We start from the raw sequence: 20,146 nt of genomic DNA, 5'->3' as shown, positions 1-20,146 counted from the left end.
ACGTCAACCGAATGGGGTGTAATCTTTCAAATTTACATTTAGCCTCTTGGTATGTCAACTGGTCCAGGGTCTTGTACGCCATGATTTTCCCCTCCTTTTGGAGTACTGTGCAGTCAGGTGAGCAGGGGGAGTGGTGCTCTCCACAGTTAATACAAGTGTGTGGAGGCGCACATGTAGTATTTGGATGCAGCGGACGTCCACAATCTCGACATATGGTGTTGGAAGTGCAGTGAGAAGACATATGCCCAAATTTCCAGCACTTAAAGCACCGCATAGGGGGGAAGGACATATGGTTTAATGTCACAGCGGTAAAGCATCACTTTGACCTTATCAGGTAATGAATCACCCTCAAGGGCCAAGATGAGGGCACCAATAGCAACCCTGTTGTCTTTGGGTCCCCCGTAAAAGCACTGGATGAAATGAACACCCTGCCATTCTAAATTGGTGCAGAGCTCGTCAGACTGCAAGAGGAGGTCGCAGTGGGAAATAATCCCTTGGATCATGTGGAGCCTTTTATGGGGAGTGACGGAAACAGGAATATCATCCAACTGGTCACAGGCGAGTAAGGCTGTCTGAATCAATACTGCACCGTTTCTCATCTTGGAGAGTGCTGTCACTTCCCCAAACTTATCCTCGAGATGTTCAACAAAAAACTGAGGCTTCATAGGTAGAATGGAGTCCCCATTCTGCTACAGACTAAATATCGAGGCGAATACAGCTCTCTTCTTTCTGTAGCCCTATGTTCCTCCCATGGTGTAGCGAGGGAGGGAAACGATTTACAGTCATACCTGTCAGCATCTTTCCCTTCTTAGAGACTGCTGGCACCGTTCAGTCACCAGCAAGAGATGACTTGGTCTACTTCATTGCAGGTCATCTGCCCTGATGTCACCCACTCTGATCAGCGGCTCTCCCCACGGGCGCCACCTAGCCACACCAAAGGCCACCTGGTACAATGGCCACTGCCAGGAGTCCTGATGCCAAAGAAGATAGGCACCTATTCCTTGGCACGCATGGGGAGTTTGCAGCTCCAGCATCAGCAGTGCGATCCCTGTGTTGTCAGGGGGCTACCACCAAATGGGTACATAACGGCCCCACCATAACAGACTGGTTACCGTGCTGGATATTGGGCGCAGAGAAATCCAATATTGTCATGGGGGCAAAAGAGAACAGGAACGGAAGAAGATGATGTAACCCAGAAAGTGTCCTTGCCCAAATATCTGAATTGCAGGTGGAGATGCAAAGCCATAACGAGAAGAGGTGCAGGACATTGAATCTAATGGCACTATGGATTACTGATGCATGTAAAGTATCCTTCCCATATGGCCCGCACTTCTGTAGAATTTGGGAAGTGGCAGGTCAAACCATAAAATGGGACATGAACTTATAAGGCTGAAAAGTGGGAGACTCCTTTTAGTCGCCTCTTATGACAGGCAGGAATACCTCGGCCTATTTTAACCCCCGGACCCGCAAGGTGGGGTGGCTGGGGGGGTTAGAAGAGAAGTAATGGCAGAATTTAAACTGTGAAGAGAATTAATTGGAGCAACGGATAACTTCCATTGAAAAGAATCCAGTTTCACCAAAACTGCTGAGCTTTTTTCTTAACGAAACAAAGCAAAATTATGTGGTTCCTATACAAAATATAATGCTCCCAAACTAGTTGCAATCATTAACAAGGAAATGCAATCTACCTCATATCTTACCTCTTCCTGTGTTATGTCTAGGAGAGATGAGTTACAGCTGCTAAAAGTAGTTACAGGGTACACCCACATATCATTTTTCACAGTACTCAGAGTCACCAAAGATTCACTTTCCAAATGATGCAGTAGATCCTCCAAACTGTTATATCCTAACACTGTTGGTTCAAGCCTTCTCAAAAAGTGCACCTGCCAGACAAATAAAATGGAATTAGAGCATATGTTATTAATTAGGACCAGTAAAAAATGTTCAAAAAAGACAACATAAAATTTTATCACAATTAGTGGTGCTCTGCCATTTACTTTACATTTTGCTCAGTTTTTTTAATTTATCATCATTTGAATCTTCAATACAACTTTAAAAGATTCTGCACTTTTCCCATTTCCAATGGGTAGAATGTATTACTCAGAGCTCAAATAATCCAATATAATGATGGTCTTCTACAAACGCATCACAGTTGACATACTGTTGCTGCAAACTGAATTATGAGGGATATAAAATTATACTAATCTCTCCTGTCCAAGCTAAGTTCTTAGCTCACATTACCCACACTGGTGTGTACCTTTTCAATGGCTTTGAGAATTTGTTTTTTCCAATATCACGAGGATTACTCTTGATCATATATAGTTACGATTCTTTCAAAATACTGACTCTGGATCCCACTCAAAATTATTTATTCTAGATGAATAAACCATCACATTGTTTCAAATCTATTGCATTTACTATGTACTTTTGAAGTCTAAGTCTGCCTCCAAAGATGAGAGGTCAGTATAGACGGCTGCCATGCGGATGATCCGATTTCAATTCCCACTATTGCCAACGATTTTCCATTGGTTGGAGGACTGATACAGAGTGCACTCAGCCTCATGATGCAAATTTAGGAGCTACTTGACTGAGCAGTAGCAACTTCACAGTCTGGAAAGTCTACAAAATGTCCGGCTGACCACGTGCCCTTCGATACTGCACCTGCATGACACCGTAAGGCAGGGGATGACACAACGGCCTGCAGACATCCATTGGCTCTCCACGGCCTGGCGAGGAATGTGTGCCTTCTTTTTTTCTAAGTGTGAGTTGCTATTTTACAATACACTTTTTTATTTTATCTTTTCTCCAGGTAATGACAACAAAGAACTTATTTTCATTCACTAAGACATGACTGCCTACTTGTCCAGTCAGGTTTGTAGTACTTGACAAAAAAGGCGGGTACATTCTAGATGACATTTTAATCTAGAATTGAATACCAAATTTATATTATCAAAATAAAAACCTTAACATTTTAAGTTTTCCATGAAATTATTTCTTCATTTCCGACTTCCAAAGGAACTGCCAAATATTTCTCCACATTGATAAGTTAACTCTGTATGACTTTAGGTCAAGTCTCAGAGATAGTGATTCACCAATATCTACAGTAGTTCACTCAGAATTTTTGCTTCTGTTTCCCTCTATATCATCACAGTACAGGTGAATAATAAAACATTTACTGCAGTTCTTTCTCATTACTGTCTATTCTACTACATTCACTATAGCAATGAAAACCATAATTTGATCTTCGAAGGATACACAAACTGGTTGTTCTTTTCTTGACCGATAGGAACTTATTTAGTGCTCCCTTATCTTTTACAAATTTCTATATATGTCTGCTTTGTGGATGGCCATATGCCTTCATAAGGTCTCAGAGTAGGTTTTTTTTGGTAGTATGTAATCTTGCGTCACAACATTTTATTTTGCTGTTTAGGTCCACTACATTTTGAAGGATTAGATTGACTTTTCTGGACATTACATCTGTATCAGTTTATCGCCTTCATTTTTGTGTGCTAAAAAATATGTTACAACTGCCTTGCTCCTCTTTCAAAACTTTTCAAAGGGCTTTCACATAATAAAGATTAAGTCCGTGGTAGACATGTATGGCACAAATCCATTCCTCCATTCCTATGCACTTACAGTATTACCACCCATATTCCTCTCAGAGCCCATTTGTTCTTGCTTATGATTTAATATGTAACTCCTTACCACTTTAGAGAAGTGAATTCAATAATTCTGCTGCTGCTTTCTACATTGCATTTTGAATTTTATTGGAACTGGTTTAATTACGTGATTAGTAGTTTATAAACAATGTATGTCAGTCTAATTCTTTTGCATGACCTTAAAAACATGCACACAGGATATTAACAAAATAAATGACATCACACACAATGGCATTTGCTTTCAATCAAGTGTAGACTCAAACTGTCACTGTTTCATGCAGCTTTCATATGGATTCTTGTTCATCCTGAGTGACAACTGAAGCTGAGGCAGCAGATATAAGCACTGAATGAGCAGTCAGTCAACAGCAAAAACAAGCAAACATTAAAGGCTACCATAAATTGCATAGCTAAACTAGTGAAACAGAAGGTTTACTGTATTAAAAAGCAAAATTCAATTATAAAGGTTTTCAGAAATAACTGCAAACAGTCGCCTTTTATGATGGTTCAACTTTTATTATACCATAACTGGTTTCAAGTCACCTAGCTACTTGCCATTAGTGTGATTGTAACATTGTGGGGGTTGTTGCACAGCTGCGGCAAGGCAGAAAAAAAAAAAAAAAAAAAAAAAAAAAAACATACATTCTCAGTGTGGTGAGGTATTAGGAATTAGTTACCTCATAAGGTCGACTTGAATGCATTAGAGTTATTAAACTCCAACTAAAATTACTTTTTGGTTGACAGACTACAGTAGCATGGGGCAGTGTTGCTGGCATGTAGCCAGCCACACTTCACAAGGCTCTGCATGTGCCACTTGTGAAACAACTACAATATGCTGACGACAGACACCTACCACTCGACTTGCTGAAAAGTCAATCACAAAGTAATTTTAATCAGAGGATAAGATTCACAAGTTTAATCCTGGTACACAAATTTCCATTAATCCTACAGCACTAGGCAAATTTGATGACTTGAAACCAGCCACGACATAATAAAAACCGAACTGTCAAAAATGGTGACTGGTTGCAGCTATTTCTCAATACCTCTCTTCATTACAGTTGTGTTTTCCATCCATAATGGATAAAAGTTCAATTAAGAAGATTGTAAAACAAGATAGAATTCCCGTCCAGCAAAATTCTAACTACTTACCAACAGATTCACTTAAAAGTAGGGAAAAAACTATACTCAGGTTTCAGAACTTGTATGTTCCCTCCTCTTGGAGAAATGATGGATAGTTTGGTTAAGACAGAAAAGAAGGGGCAGCTGGAACAAGCCCCATCTTGAATCAGACCCCACTGCTGTCAGGCTGTATAGTTTGTTTCTTTAGTTTTAACTATTTCTTTAGACAAGTGCTTGGAATTTCAACTCTTGAAACAGAAGGTTTATAGGATTATACCTCGTAAATTGTAGACTTTTCCCAATCACATTTCTTAAACATAAAAATAACAATGCTATAGTACTGGATATTAATTATCTTGCCAAAACTCAATCATAGCTCTATATAACACCTGTTTTCAGAGCTCAATAAGTGCTTTAATCACATTTGCAATGAATTTATCAAAATCAAAAAGGGTAGCTCTTTTCACTATATTTACTGCTTTCTCTACTTCAAATTTATTACCATATTTTAAGAACTAAAAGACATTCTTTTTCTTTAAAAAATTGCCTCCACAATTCAGGTGCATTTCATATTCAAAATTAATATAAAAATGTCCACGTTGCAGCTGAGTGGACAACGAGCCAACTTGTCATGCCGGGGGGCCTGGGTTAGATTCCCGGCTGAGTTGGAGATTTTCTACACTCAAGTACTGGGTTGCAGCACAAGTTGCCGACGTGGCACCACCTCAAAAGACTTGCACCAGGCAATCAGGTATACTTGCCAGGAGGCCCTCGCCACACAACATTTCATTTCAATACAATAACATCCAGTGTCTTATTTAAAATTCCTGCAGTCTTAAAAATGGCACATGTACGATGCCATGAGACATCTACCTCTATCTGGCAACATTGGAATCAACTGGCAGCGGCAATGCACCGATGTGACAAAAATGAGTTGCAGGGACTCAACAAGCTTGCTAACACCATCTCCCTCCTGTTCCGCCATAAGAAACTCAGAACACTGTATAGCCTATGATGCATCACTGCAGTCTATGGTGCCAGTGAACTTGAACTGAAAGTTGTTTGTGTTATCATTAACAGTACAAAATTTTTGTTAGTAGCTAGTTTTGTAACCAATAGCATATACAGAACAACATGAAAACAGAACAGCTGAGCATCATTTCTGACAAGAACATTGCGGAGATTGGGAGGACGACAAAAAGCTATTGTAGGTGTTGTGGGCAAAATCTCAGACAGAATGAATCTCATTTCAGGGCATGATTTTAGAAAGTCATGGCCTTGTTTAAGTAGCTGATTAAGACAGACAATACCAAGATAATGGTGAGTGACAAATGGTGTCTTCAAAAGTTGTTTTTTGGAGGAGTCAGCAATACCAGGATTGGACGTGATGCTTTTTAACTAGCTAGGTGGGGTAATTATGTCTAATGAAATCTCCTTCCTGCAGAAGGATTGAAGGGGAAGGTAGAAGGGTGAAGACAAAGGAACTGGAGAGGTTTAGGAGAAGGGTTGAGTTCAGAAAAGTCATCCAATACCCAGGTCATGGGAGACTTATACTGGACAGGATTGTCGTGGGTTGCTTGGAGGGGTCTTTCCTGGTTCCCACAGCCGCACCCCTGATCTGTTTGTATGTCTGTAACTCAAAGGTGAAGTAGTTGATGGTATGTATAAAGTTGATTAAGGGTGGCAGGAAGAATGTCATAAGTTTGGAATCAGGTGGGCACTGAGGAAACATACAGCAACAGACAGTCCATATACGTGGGCGATGTTGATATACACTCCTGGAAATGGAAAAAAGAACACATTGACACCGGTGTGTCAGACCCACCATACTTGCTCCGGACACTGCGAGAGGGCTGTACAAGCAACGATCACACGCACGGCACAGCGGACACACCAGGAACCGCGGTGTTGGCCGTCGAATGGCGCTAGCTGCGCAGCATTTGTGCACCGCCACCGTCAGTGTCAGCCAGTTTGCCGTGGCATACGGAGCTCCATCGCAGTCTTTAACATTGGTAGCATGCCGCGACAGCGTGGACGTGAACCGTATGTGCAGTTGACGGACTTTGAGCGAGGGCGTATAGTGGGCATGCGGGAGGCCGGGTGGACGTACCGCCGAATTGCTCAACACGTGGGGCGTGAGGTCTCCACAGTACATCGATGTTGTCGCCAGTGGTCGGCGGAAGGTGCACGTGCCCGTCGACCTGGGACCGGACCGCAGCGACGCACAGATGCACGCCAAGACCGTAGGATCCTACGCAGTGCCGTAGGGGACCGCACCGCCACTTCCCAGCAAATTAGGGACACTGTTGCTCCTGGGGTATCGGCGAGGACCATTCGCAACCGTCTCCATGAAGCTGGGCTACGGTCCTGCACACCGTTAGGCCGTCTTCCGCTCACACCCCAACATCGTGCAGCCCGCCTCCAGTGGTGTCGCGACAGGCGTGAATGGAGGGACGAATGGAGACGTGTCGTCTTCAGCGATGAGAGTCGCTTCTGTCTTGGTGCCAATGATGGTCGTATGCGTGTTTGGCGCCGTGCAGGTGAGCGCCACAATCAGGACTGCATACGACCGAGGCACACAGGGCCAACACCCGGCATCATGGTGTGGGGAGCGATCTCCTACACTGACCGTACACCACTGGTGATCGTCGAGGGGACACTGAATAGTGCACGGTACATCCAATCCGTCATCGAACCCATCGTTCTACCATTCCTAGACCCGCAAGGGAACTTGCTGTTCCAACAGGACAATGCGCGTCCGCATGTATCCCGTGCCACCCAACGTGCTCTAAAAGGTGTAAGTCAACTACCCTGGCCAGCAAGATCTCCGGATCTGTCCCCCATTGAGCATGTTTGGGACTGGATGAAGCGTCGTCTCACGCGGTCTGCACGTCCAGCACGAACGCTGGTCCAACTGAGGTGCCAGGTGGAAATGGCATGGCAAGCCGTTCCACAGGACTACATCCAGCATCTCTACGATCGTCTCCATGGGAGAATAGCAGCCTGCATTGCTGCGAAAGGTGGATATACACTGCACTAGTGCCGACATTGTGCATGCTCTGTTGCCTGTGTCTATGTGCCTGTGGTTCTGTCAGTGTGATCATGTGATGTATCTGACCCCAGGAATGTGTCAATAAAGTTTCCCCTTCCTGGGACAATGAATTCACGGTGTTCTTATTTCAATTTCCAGGAGTGTAGATGGAGATAGCATCAATAGCGACAAGCAAGGTGTGTGCTGGGAGTGGGATGGGCAGGGATTTCAGACAATCTAGGAAATGGTTGGAGTCTTTAGTATAGGAGAGAAGTCTTTGTACTATGGGCTGCAGGTGCTGATCAACTAAGGCAGATACATATTCGGTGAGTGCTTTGAAGCCAGCAACAACAAGATGGCCAGGATGATTGGGTTTGTGGATTTTAGGAAGAAGGTAAAAGGTTGGGGTGCATGGTTTGGGTAGGGTAAGAAGTTGCATGGATTGAGGTTTTAGTCCTTGTGAGGGGCCTGAGGTTTTAAGGAGGGACTTTAGGTCAGTTGGAATCCAGAGATGGGATCTTGAAGACAGACACTGTATGTAGAGCTGGCTTAGACCTTCACTAACATACTCCAGTCGGTACAGTAACACACTGATAAATCCTTTGTCAGCTGGGAGGATGATGTGGGAGTCGTCAGCTTTTAGGGAATGCAGAACCCAGAGTTCTACAGAGGACAGGTTAGGGTCATGGTGCAGGGACCTGAGCCGGCCGGGGTGGCCGACCGGTTCTAGGCGCTACAGTCTGGAACTGTGCGACTGCTACGGTCACAGATTCAAATCCTCCCTCAGGCATGGATGTGTGTGATGTCCTTAGGTTAGTTAGGTTTAAGTAGTTCTAAGTTCTAGGGGACTGATGACCTCAGAAGTTAAGTCCCATAGTGCTCAGAGCCATTTGAACCATTTTTGCAGGGACCTGAGGATGGGTTCTGAAGCATTTCTGGATGTGATGAATTCTTGGTAGGCTTGTAAGGGATGATTTTGTTGTGGTGGTGGTGAATCAAGTTGAGATCGGGGTCAAAACTGTTCAAGGCAGGGTTCAATGTCAGGTCTGCTGTTGGAAAGGTTTTGGGATTGGGTTGCAAAGTCATATTTCCAATTGACATTACTGTGAAGGAAAGTAGATCCTTCACCAAAGCAGCATGATTTAATGCAGGTTTAAGGCTGAAAAGTGAAACCCTTGGATAATACAGATAATTCAAGAGGGGAGAGTACTTTAGATGAGGGGTTGAGAACACTATACTGTTGTAACTGGTTCTTGTGATTATGAGTTATTATTGGTCTGGGAGGTAGTGGTGAAAGCTGTGGGATGTTAAGGAGGTTTGCCAAACTTCGTTTGTAGGAGAGTAGAAGAGGAGTGGTGACTGACGGTGTGGCTGTTTAGCGAGCTGCAGAGGGACAGGAAGTGAAACACCACTGTTGAGGTAGTTTAGGAGAAGGTGGGATAGCTTTTTGAGGTGAAGTCTGGCATGTTGTTGCAATTTGGAGTTGGTTTAGTGGATGATACCATCGAAGGAAATGTGAGGGGAGCTAAGTGCATGGTTTTTAGAAGGAGTGAAGTCTGGTGAGTGCAAATTGGCAAATGAGGCATGCAAATCACAGATTAACCGCACGAGTGCAAGAGACTGTTGTATTTGAAACTGTAAAAGAGCCTAGTGTAGAGTAGGATTACATCCAGAAACAGCAACTTTCACTGTTATACCACTGTGAGTAACTCCAAGGGACAAGCGGGTTTCAAGAAACAGGATGTGGGACCATAGTTTTGATAGTGCAAAAGCCTGTTTACGAAAAGAATGGATGTCATATGTGATGGGATTCATCACAGCAGGAGAGGACAGTTAGAAATGGTGGGAGTGGCAAAAAGGGAAGCAGAGGGTGGGAAAAGATAGAAAAACAGAAGAACTGCAAGGAAAAAATTCAGAAAAATCAGAAAAATTCATACAAACATCATGAGAACAGACAATGGTCAATTAGAAGTAATGAGTGGGCGAGAATTTCTTGCCATAGAAATGGTCTGTATGATACGAACAAATGAATGTAAAAGAAAAAATTGATAGGGGAAGTCAGGAACAGAGACAAAATTTTAAAAACCGAGCAAACAGAAAGTCATAAGAGAAAATGTTAGCTACTTTGGTGGCAAATAAAGTAATGTAGGAGACAGCAGTAAAAGTCGAGCAGAGCACTTCGGCCCAAAATAAATGCACAAAAACATGAAAGAATTACGTGTAAGCAAGGTATGAGGGGGGTGGGAGAGAAAATAGCCGTCAAATTTGCAAATAAATCAACAAAAGACGATGAGGACAAGGTCTTGCAGTGTAGTGAACTGAAAACAAATATTAATAGGCAAGTTCATTGATTACAATGGAATTGTAATACGCAAATTCATAAATAACGGTGGACCTGTCTACGTGCATGGAAATCAGTACTAGAAAAGACGTTGGGGCAAAGCATTGATTAATCTGGGTGGTACAGATAAATAAACAAGTAGTAGGAAACACTAATGTAGAAAACAGATGACAGTTTGAACAAGACAGACAACGACAAAGACTGACAAGAGGGTTACATAAGAAAGAATGATGACCACATGGGCTAATATAACAATGAACATAATCAATTTTTGACAATATTATGAAACTGGATGGATAAAAGATCTACTCACCAAGTGGTGGCAGGACAACACACATTTAAAAAAGGTTTCATGTATGCAAGCTCTCAGAACCAGCGGCTCCTTTTTCCAGTGGAAGAGTTGAAGAGGGAGGAAAAGGGGTGAAGGGAAGGGAGCTGGAGAGGTTTAGGAAAAAGGGTAGAGTTTGGAAAAGTCACCCAGAACCCCGGGTCAGGGGAGGCTTAATGGACACAATGAGAAGGAAAGACTGATTGTTGGGGGCTGCAATGGATGAGATTTGAAAACCTGAGAGCTTAAAGGTTGAAGACAAGGTAATATGTAAGACAGAGATTATTGCTAAAACATCATGCATGAGCTAATAAGAGTGAAAAGCTAAGTGCATAGTATGTAACAGGGGTGGGAGGGGGGACAATAAAATGGACAGGTGGAAAATGAAAGATGTATAAAACTAAAATGGAGTGAAGAAAGAAATAGTTACTGTGAATAAATGCTGAGATGGAAGAAATTAATGTAAATTAATGCCATGTGGGTGGCAAGAACCAAGGACACATTGTAGCGCTAGTTCCCTTCTGTGGAGTTCTGAGAAACTGGTTTCTGGGGGAACAATCCAGATGGCACGTTTGGTGAAATAGACAATGGGGTCATGACTGTCATGTTGTAGAGAGTGTCAGGAAGCTGCTGCATTTTACCCTCGGTGAACAGAGTGCCACTCCAATTTGAGATGTTCCCTCGAGATTATTTTTCTTTTCCCACTCAATTTGATAATTGCAGTATTTTCAGAATATTATTTGCAATTTTTCATGGGTATTCATAGTCACGCAACCAGTACCTGACAATGCCACAGACAGAACCAACAAGGTACTTAGCACGGATATAAGATAAAAAATAACTTAATTCACATGTTAGGAGAAGGCTTTTGGCATGGTTGAAATATTGGTATTCTATATAATATTTTGGTATTCTGGTTTTTATAGTGCAAGTGTGGACGTTATTAACTGACAGTCTACTGAGATCCTAAACAAACTAGAATTATGACTGCCAGAGGGGTGGGGGAGACGAGCAGTGCAGGGAAACAAGCCTGCCTCCCTATTGCAGGGCACACTCTGTTCTGTGTTTCTGTGAGAGGAGAACTGCCACATGGTCATAGAATGGTCAATACTTTCTAGTGTTGTGAAGGTCATAATCAAACTCCGTGATGGACCAGGATAAGTCGCTTCACTCAATGGAACATAAGAGACGAATACAATGAGCAATGCACAGCACAAATCATTTGGTAACAGCTACTGAGCAATTGCTTGCTGAGGTTGGCAGTGTCATAAATGAGGTAGTTCAGACCTGAGCTCTACTGTTATTTGACAGAGTCACAAATGGAATTTATTACTTCTTAGATGCCACGAACCCATCTCATCATTTGCTGCCCTCTTCTCCTTTGCCTTTCATCTTTCCATGCATTATGGTCTTTTCCAAAGAATCAATGTTTTCTCATAATGTGCACAAAGTAGGTCAGTTTTGTTTTAGGAACAGACCTTCTGAGAAACAGTCTGGTTTTATTTGCAGTAATACTGACCTATACATTCTTTTTGTGGTCAATGGAGTTCTAAGGAGTTCCCTTCAAAACCATAGTTCACAGGTGTTTATTCTATGCCATTTGTACATCACAACTGGAAAGATCTTAGCCCTTACTATAAGGATCCTTGTTGTTCAAGTTATGTCCCTACTCCTTAAAACCTTATAAAGGCTGGGCATTGCTTTTCTACCAAGTAACAAGCGGCTCTTAATTTCGTGGCTGCAATCACCAGCAGAAGAAATCTGGAAGTTGAGGCTGCAGAACATAGAAACTACCACCATTGTTTCTCCTCCTATATGCCATGAAGTGTGCAACAACAGCAACCACAAATTGGTTACATTTTTTATATTTTTCTGCAGAAAATAAAGATCTTTCAAAGTATCCTTAGTAAAATAGTTCACCTGGATACAATTCACTAAGAAATAGGTAATTTCATGTTTTCAAATTCTGAGGTACTATTTGCAAATGTGAATTTTTTCTATCCCTCTTGTTCGCAGTTTCGATTTCTAACGGGAATGTTTATGGCAATGCACTTCTCCAGACTGTGTAATCACAGAACACACTTTAACAATCCCCACAAATCACCAATCTGAAAGACAAGGCACTAAATAATATCTCATGTTATACAAGTCATGTTTTTTTTTTTTTTTTTTTTTAAAGTTAGTACTAAAAATAAAGCAAGTAGACTTTCTTAGTAATCTTATTTCTACATGAAAACCTGTCTTTAATCTACTTTAATACATAATTCCCCACAATAATAGGGTGTTTATTGCATCATACAACCAGCTTTCAATAATACCATTGTAAAAATTTGCCACCTGAGCAAAATGTTCTGTACCAACTGCATAAAGCACACTTCTTGACGCTTAAGGAAACTCATCATATAGCATCAAAATCGTAAACCATCTGCTCTCTCTCGCTTTTTCATCAACTTTTTGCAGCAAATCATCAGTAATCACTGATCCACGTCATTCCTCATCATGCACATTCATACGGTCACCTTTAAAAGCTCTCACCTATTTCTGTTCCATCCCACTCCTCACAAGTGTCAAGAAGTGTGCTTTATGCAATTAAACACTTAAACTATCAAAAGTTATGTTCAGGTGGCAGATTTCTAGGAGGATGGTATTCACTGCTGATTGTCCAACATGATAACTACCTTAATGTTGGTGGAAATAATGTAGGGAAGTAGTTTAAATTATTGGCTTTCAAGTAAAAATACAATTTCTAAGAAAACACTACTTGTTTTATTTTTATCTCAAAATGGTACTTACTTAATACACACACCTCATAGATCTTTACATCATAATATTTAAGAAATATACACTATGGCTTCTTCACAGAAACAAATGTGTTTAAATTTCATTATTTAACAATGAAGATGTGCCTGTATGTGATGGTTAACAGAGCTATAGTGCCTCTTACATCTATCTAAATGCCTGCCAAGTACCTCAAATGCTTGTTCAACTTCACTACTGTTCAGGCCATCTGGAAAGTTGCTTATCAACCAGATCAACATATCCTTCACTGTTTGTACCTCTGGAACATCAATATCTGCAAATAAAAATAACAAGTTGTGTACAGACTTTTCTGTGAGATTCTTCCATCTTATACAAAAATAATAAAAATAACATTCAATTAGATTAAAATAATACAATAAGGACAATTATCACAAAAAATGAGCAGACAGAAAATTACCATCATCTTTTTCTTCCAGTCCTTCTGGAGCTTCAATAATAATAAAATCTTCATCAGTCACTCGAAAACAGTGGAGCATATCAGGATATGCAGACACTACTGATAGTATGTTAATGTACCCGTACTTTGTAATATTGAAGACACTATGAAACATTTCCTAAAATGAAAACAGTTACATTCAAATACATTTCAAAATATATTTAACATTAACATTAGTTTCATAGTGATCAAGAAATGGCCATGAAGTAGTTTATAATAACATTATCACTTTTACAGTGATCTGATAACATCTATGTAGACGATAAGATCAGAACTTTTCTAGTAAAAAATACACTATGTAAGCAGTAAATGTAACCACTCACAATGTAGTTGATGCATCTATACCACTCAGCCCCCAACTATACAGTGAGAAGTGAACTTCATTCTTTCCTTTGTTTGTATTGCACACAAAACTTTTCGATATGAAGCATACAGAGTGAATATAAGCTGAAGTTCCCTTGATAGAAATATTCAAAAGAAGTTTTACGAGGTCCGTCTAAAAAGTATTTGACCTTTGATTTTCCCGTGCAAAATAGAGACAATAGTGCTGCACCTCTGTACACAGTAAAGGAAGAGACCTTTATGCGCATGCATGAATTTTGTCCCTGCCTTCCAGCACGTCAGTCACTGCCTGTCAATCACTGAGTGCCGTGCTACACAATGCGTTCGTTGGATTACCGATTCTCTCAAGATGACTGAAGGTGTTGAGCAAAGATACTGCATCAAATTTTGTCAAAAGCTTGGTGATTCTCAAAGCGACACAATTTGTAAGATTCAGCAGATGTTTGGAGAAGATGCGATGGTTGTTACACAAATTAAGGAGTGGTTCAACCAATTCAAAAATGGGCAGACATCAGCGGAGGGTGACCAGTGTTCTGGCAGGCCCCAAACTGCTCAGAGTGCAGCTGTTGTTGAGAGGGTGCAAAACTTGGTGATGGCAGATCGTCGTTTGACAATGCAGGAGATTGCCCAAGAGGTTCTAGCGAGTAAAGATTCTGCACATGCAATTTTGCGTGATGATTCAAACTTGCACCGAGTAGCTGCAAAATTTGTGCCCAAGTTGTTGTCACCGGAACAAAAAGACCTTTATTTTGACATTGCACAGGACTTTCTGGACACCAGTAACACTGATCCTGGGTTTCTGAACACTGTGATAACTGGATATGATCATGGGTGTATGGGTATGACCCAGAAACAAAAAGACAATCGTCGCAATGGAAGCATCCCGAGTTACCAAGGCCGAAGAAAGTGCGACAGATGCGAAGCAAATCAAGGTGATGCTGACTGTCTTGTTTGATGTCCACGAAATTGTGCATCACGAATACGCACCGAGAGGACAAACAGTGACAAAGGAGTACTATCAAGATGTTCTCCAATGACTACGTGATGTAGTTCGGCACAAAAGACCAGACATGTGGACGGTGAAAAACTGGCAACTACATCATGGCAACACCCCCACACATTCATCCCACTTGATCCAAAATTTCTTGGCCAAACATGGAATTATAGCCATTCACCAACCTCCCTACTCTCCTTGTGACTTCTGGTTGTTTCCAAATTTCAAGATGCGACTGAAAGGATCCCATTTTGAGAGTAGAGAATAAATAATGCGGAACATGACAATGGAACTGAACATCATTCCAAAAGAAGACTTCCAGAGGTGTTTCTGGCACTGGAAGGATCAGTGGGCAATGTGTATGCAAGCATAAGGGGCCTACTTTGAAGGGGATTAGGATCCCAACCCCATCAGGTATTCGAAATATTTTTTCTGGCCACAGGTCAGATACTTTTTAGACAGGTCTCATATGTAATTTCTACAACTAGATACAACTATACTATGTCTAACCAACCAATTTTTGGAGAAAAGGAACATACCAACACAAACCATGCACAGAATACATAACACCTATTTGACCTCATATGTGCCAACCAGAACAGATTTCTGCAACATCGCATGGATTTCTAAACCATCAGTTGTGTAAAACTCTACTCACACTTCTCTCACAAGACAGTCATAGATCGAGGCAACCATTTTGATGCAGTGTGTGTCTACTTCTGAAATGTATTTGATTCAGTAACACACCAAAGCTTAATAACAAAAGTACAAACATATAAATGACTGAATTGCAAATTTCTTGGTACAAATGAAACAGAATGTTATCATGTATTGAGATTCTTTGACAGATACAGAAGTGACTTCAGGTGTGCCTCAGAAAGTGTGCTGTGATTCTTATTGTTCCTGTCATGTGTTAATGACCACGCAAAGATATTAATAGTGAACTCTTAACTTTTTGCAGGGGGTACAGTTACCTACAATGAAGCAATGTCTTAAAATACTGTAAAATATTCAGTCAGACTGTGATAAGATTTCCAAGTGGTGAAAAGATGGCAACTTGTTTTAAATGTACAGGAATATAAATACTTTTGGGAGTTTCTCAAAATGCAAAAGCATAGTATCCTATGAATGTAATAGGAATGACTCACAACTATAATCAGATAACTTATGCATTCTGTGATGTTAGAATTTGGAGGGAAATAAATGGAATGATCACATACAAACAATCATAGGAAAACAGACATCGATTTGTTGGCAGGATACTGAGAAAATGCTGTCCAACTACTGCTTACAAAATACTCATGTGACTCATCCTAGAATATTACTTACGTGTGTCAGACCCACACTATATAGGACTAACAGGACATATTGAGTTTATACAAAGAAGGACTACTGAAAAAATAAAACTGGATGATGTCTGAGGATAGACAGCAGTTACCCTGTGTGCTTCCGGCTGAAAGAAGGACTGCTGAAAAACCTAAACTAGATGATGCTTGAGGATAGACAACAATTATTCTATGCATTTCCAGGTGTTGTGCCGAGTTGTAGTTTCCATTTCATGCACAATATTCCAAGAGCCATCTTCTTCAGGCGGTAGAAATTTTACTGCTCTGTGTATGTGCTCTCTGGACTCCAACGAGACTGTGAACTACTGTATGTCTGGTGCTTCCATTTATAGCTGAGTCTGCCTCCTGATGTCCACAACACGAGTGCATATAACAGCAAAACTCTCAACACCTGAAGAAGTGGCTGAGTCGGTTGTCGAAATATTGTGCATAAAATGGAAACAACAACTTGGAAGAACTCCTTGAAGCACACCATTAATCAATGATATCAAGAAAATCTGAGAGATCCTATTCCATGAATGCCAATTTCATGTACCAATATTACATTAGGAACCTACGAATATACTACAAGCACATATTGCAACCCATTGGACTTGTCAAAGACAACATTAGACATACTACAGGAAGTACAACTTCTTCTTTATATTCTATTTTCTTTCAGATACATTCAAAAGCAACTATGATCCCAGAAGTCGAGGATATATCGCCAACTCGTGTATTCTTGCTGAGCAAGTCACAAAGCTCAATCCAACATTGTTCCTATAGAACTTCAAGATTTTGAATATCACTAAAATACATTACAAATTAGAAAACAACTCAGATTTTCTATGGTTGCACAAAATAAATACTGGGCATTGCTGTGGTGGAGTGGTTTGCATCCCTCAGTCGTAAAGACTAAAATTTGGTTCCTGAAGAGGGGTAAGCATCCTGTATGATGGACTGACATGGAATTATAACATCAGCAAACATAGCTTAGCTATCAATAATGAATTTTCACTCTGCAGCGGAGTGTGTGCTGACTAAGGTACTGGTGGAAGTAAGGCTGTGAGGGCAGGTTGTGAGTCATGCTTTGATAGTTTAGTTGATAGCACACTTACCCGGGAATGCCATACCCTTGCTACGTTGTTAATGTGAGCATCTGAAAGCAAGGAGAAACTACAACTGTTATATTTCCCACCAAGTTGTAACTCTACTGTAAAGTTTAATGATATTACATCATCCTGATAAAAATATATCAAAGGTAAAATAGATCCAATCGACTATGAACAATGACTACTCATGACAATGTTGCCACCAGGAAAAAAAAGTACTAAATGGGTCAGACCCTGCAATGTTAGAGTTCTTAAACGGTTAAGTACATTGGAGACCATGAAAAACTAATAGTACTAATGCAAGACATGCACGCAGACAGAATCTACCTAAATCTCTGCATACTGTTATACACTGTTAGGGAGGAAATTACTCTTCATCATCCTGTATGGCAGCTATAGTTCTCTTCCAGAAAAGGCAACTTCCCCCACGAGTGCTGCTCACTTTACAGTTTACAGACAAGGCAGTACCTCCCCAGCATTTACTGTCCAGCACTATTACGTGAGGAGGAAAACAACTTCACTGAACCCATTTTTATATAATGGATTTGTTTTCAGTTTATTAAGTGAGTGAATATATTCAGGATGTAAAGAGGAAGAGGAACACCAGGATGGAGTTGGGCTATTGTTGACCAAGGTAGTAAAGAAGAGCCTTCTACAACGGAGATCAGCGTCCAGTAGGATCATGACTGCCAGATTTAAGACGAAGGTCCAAAACGTGACACTTAACCAATGCTATGCCCCCACAGAGACATCAGAGACTGAGAAGAAGGAGGAGTTCTATTACCTGCTGCGAGAGACTGTAAGGAAAGTGAGCAAGAAAGATATCCTCATTGTTATGGACGACATAAATGCCAAGGTGGGAGATAACAATGAGTGTTTGGAACAGGTAATGGGGGTATGTGGCTTGGGTGAAATGAATGATAATCGGGAAAGATTTAGTGACTTCTAGGCGAGCCATGGCTTTGTAATACGAGGGGCTTGTTTCCTCATCGGAGATGTCATAAGATAACATGGGTATCCCCAGATCATACTACAGAAAATCAAACTGACCACACTGCAGTATCCAGGACGCTCAGGAGAAGCCTGGAAGATGTGCGGAATAGAAGAGGAGCAGACGGAAGTAGCAACCACCATCGTATTACTGCCAGTTTCCGAATGAAGAGTGTGGCTTCCAGAAAGAAATTTGAGCCAAGGAATAGAAGACTTAATGTAGGTAAACTGAAAGATCCACAGATAGCTGATGGGTTCCAGCTGGAACTCCAGAATAGATTCCAGGTGCTGGACCGGAGATGGCTGAGGATAAGGACATGAAGGAAATGTGGACAGAAGTTAAGAATACTTTTGTGGAAGAGAGTGAGAGACAACTTGGCTTTAAAAATCACCTGCGGAGAGATTGGATGTCCAAACATACCTGGAGGAAAATCACGCATAGAAAGGAGGCCAAGGGAAGAGTAAATCAGAGCAGGACCAGGCAACAAAAAGCACAGGCACAAGCTGATTATAGAGCAGCGGATAAGGAAGTGAAAAGGAGTGTGAGAAGAGACCACAGAAAAGGGATAGATGAACAGGCTGATAGAGCAGAACAGGCAGCATGGAGGGGGGATGTGAAAGAACTATATGGTATCACTATGATGCTCTCAAAGAAAAGCTTCCAGAGGAACCGACCAGTAAGGAATAAGAAAGGGGAGATATTAACTACACATGAAGAACAATCACATAGGTGGAAGTCACACTTCAAAGAAGTTCTAAATAGAGACCTCGATGGGGAGGTAGAACAACAAGAACAAACAGAATACAATGATCCTAGTTCCAGCACTGGTGTAAATGCACGCACGAAAGCAGAAATTTGGATAGCACTGAAGCAGATCAAGAATGAGAAAGCACCAGGACCAGATAATATAACACCTGAGATGCTGAAAACAGACTTGGAAACCACTGTCGAGTTATTGCACATCCTCTTAGAGAAGATATGGACAGAGGAGAAACTACTAACAGATTGGAAATGAGGTGTTATCACGAAAATACCCAAAAAAGGAGATGTCACTAACTGCAACAACTGGTGGGGCGTTACCTTATTGTCTGTACTGAGTAAGGTATTTTCGAGGATCATTTTAAACTGCATTAAGGATTCTGTGGAAGCATAACTGTGGAGAGAGCAGGCGGGTTTTAGAAAACATCAAAGCTGTGTGGACCTTATCAATACTCTCAGAATTATTCTGGAACAAAGTGCAGAGTGGCAACACACCCTCTACCTTACCTTCATTGACTTTGAAAAGGCTTTCGACTCTGTCAATCGAAGAGTCATGTGGGATACTCTTGCAAAATATGGCATTCCAACAAAGATTATTAACATCATCAAGGAAATGTATGAAGACTATGAATGCCTAGTACTACATAATGGAGAACTAACAGAGCCTTTCCAAGTTAATTCGGGAGTACAACAAGGGCGTATTCTTTCACCAACACTATTTCTTTTGGTGTTGGACCATGTGATGAAGAGAGTGATGGGGGGACGGAACAGAGGTGTACAATGGGGGATGTGGGTTAGGCTCGAAGATCTAGATTTCACAGACGACATTTGCTCAATGGCATAACAATATCGAGACATTGAAGAGAAACTCGTCAGGTTACAGAGAAAGGCG

General features: G+C 41.2%; 1 protein-coding gene across 1 annotated transcript in view; it reads right to left on the bottom strand.

Annotated features, from left to right (window-relative positions):
* Window positions 1–20,146, bottom strand: part of LOC124612458 — a 147,295-nt gene that overhangs the window by 60,602 nt on the left and 66,547 nt on the right. Inside the window, exons 6-8 of the mRNA XM_047140686.1 lie at window positions 13,693–13,849; window positions 13,445–13,548; window positions 1,701–1,883 (exon numbers count right to left, since the gene is read on the bottom strand). Coding sequence (XP_046996642.1) covers window positions 1,701–1,883; window positions 13,445–13,548; window positions 13,693–13,849 — 444 coding nt within the window. The remainder of the gene's footprint in view (window positions 1–1,700; window positions 1,884–13,444; window positions 13,549–13,692; window positions 13,850–20,146) is intronic.

The sequence above is a fragment of the Schistocerca americana genome, chromosome 4, assembly GCF_021461395.2.
Source record: "Schistocerca americana isolate TAMUIC-IGC-003095 chromosome 4, iqSchAmer2.1, whole genome shotgun sequence".
Classification (NCBI taxonomy): domain Eukaryota; kingdom Metazoa; phylum Arthropoda; class Insecta; order Orthoptera; family Acrididae; genus Schistocerca; species Schistocerca americana.
The sequence above is the reverse complement of the archived record's forward strand: the minus strand, read 5'-3'. Positions and strand labels throughout refer to the sequence as shown.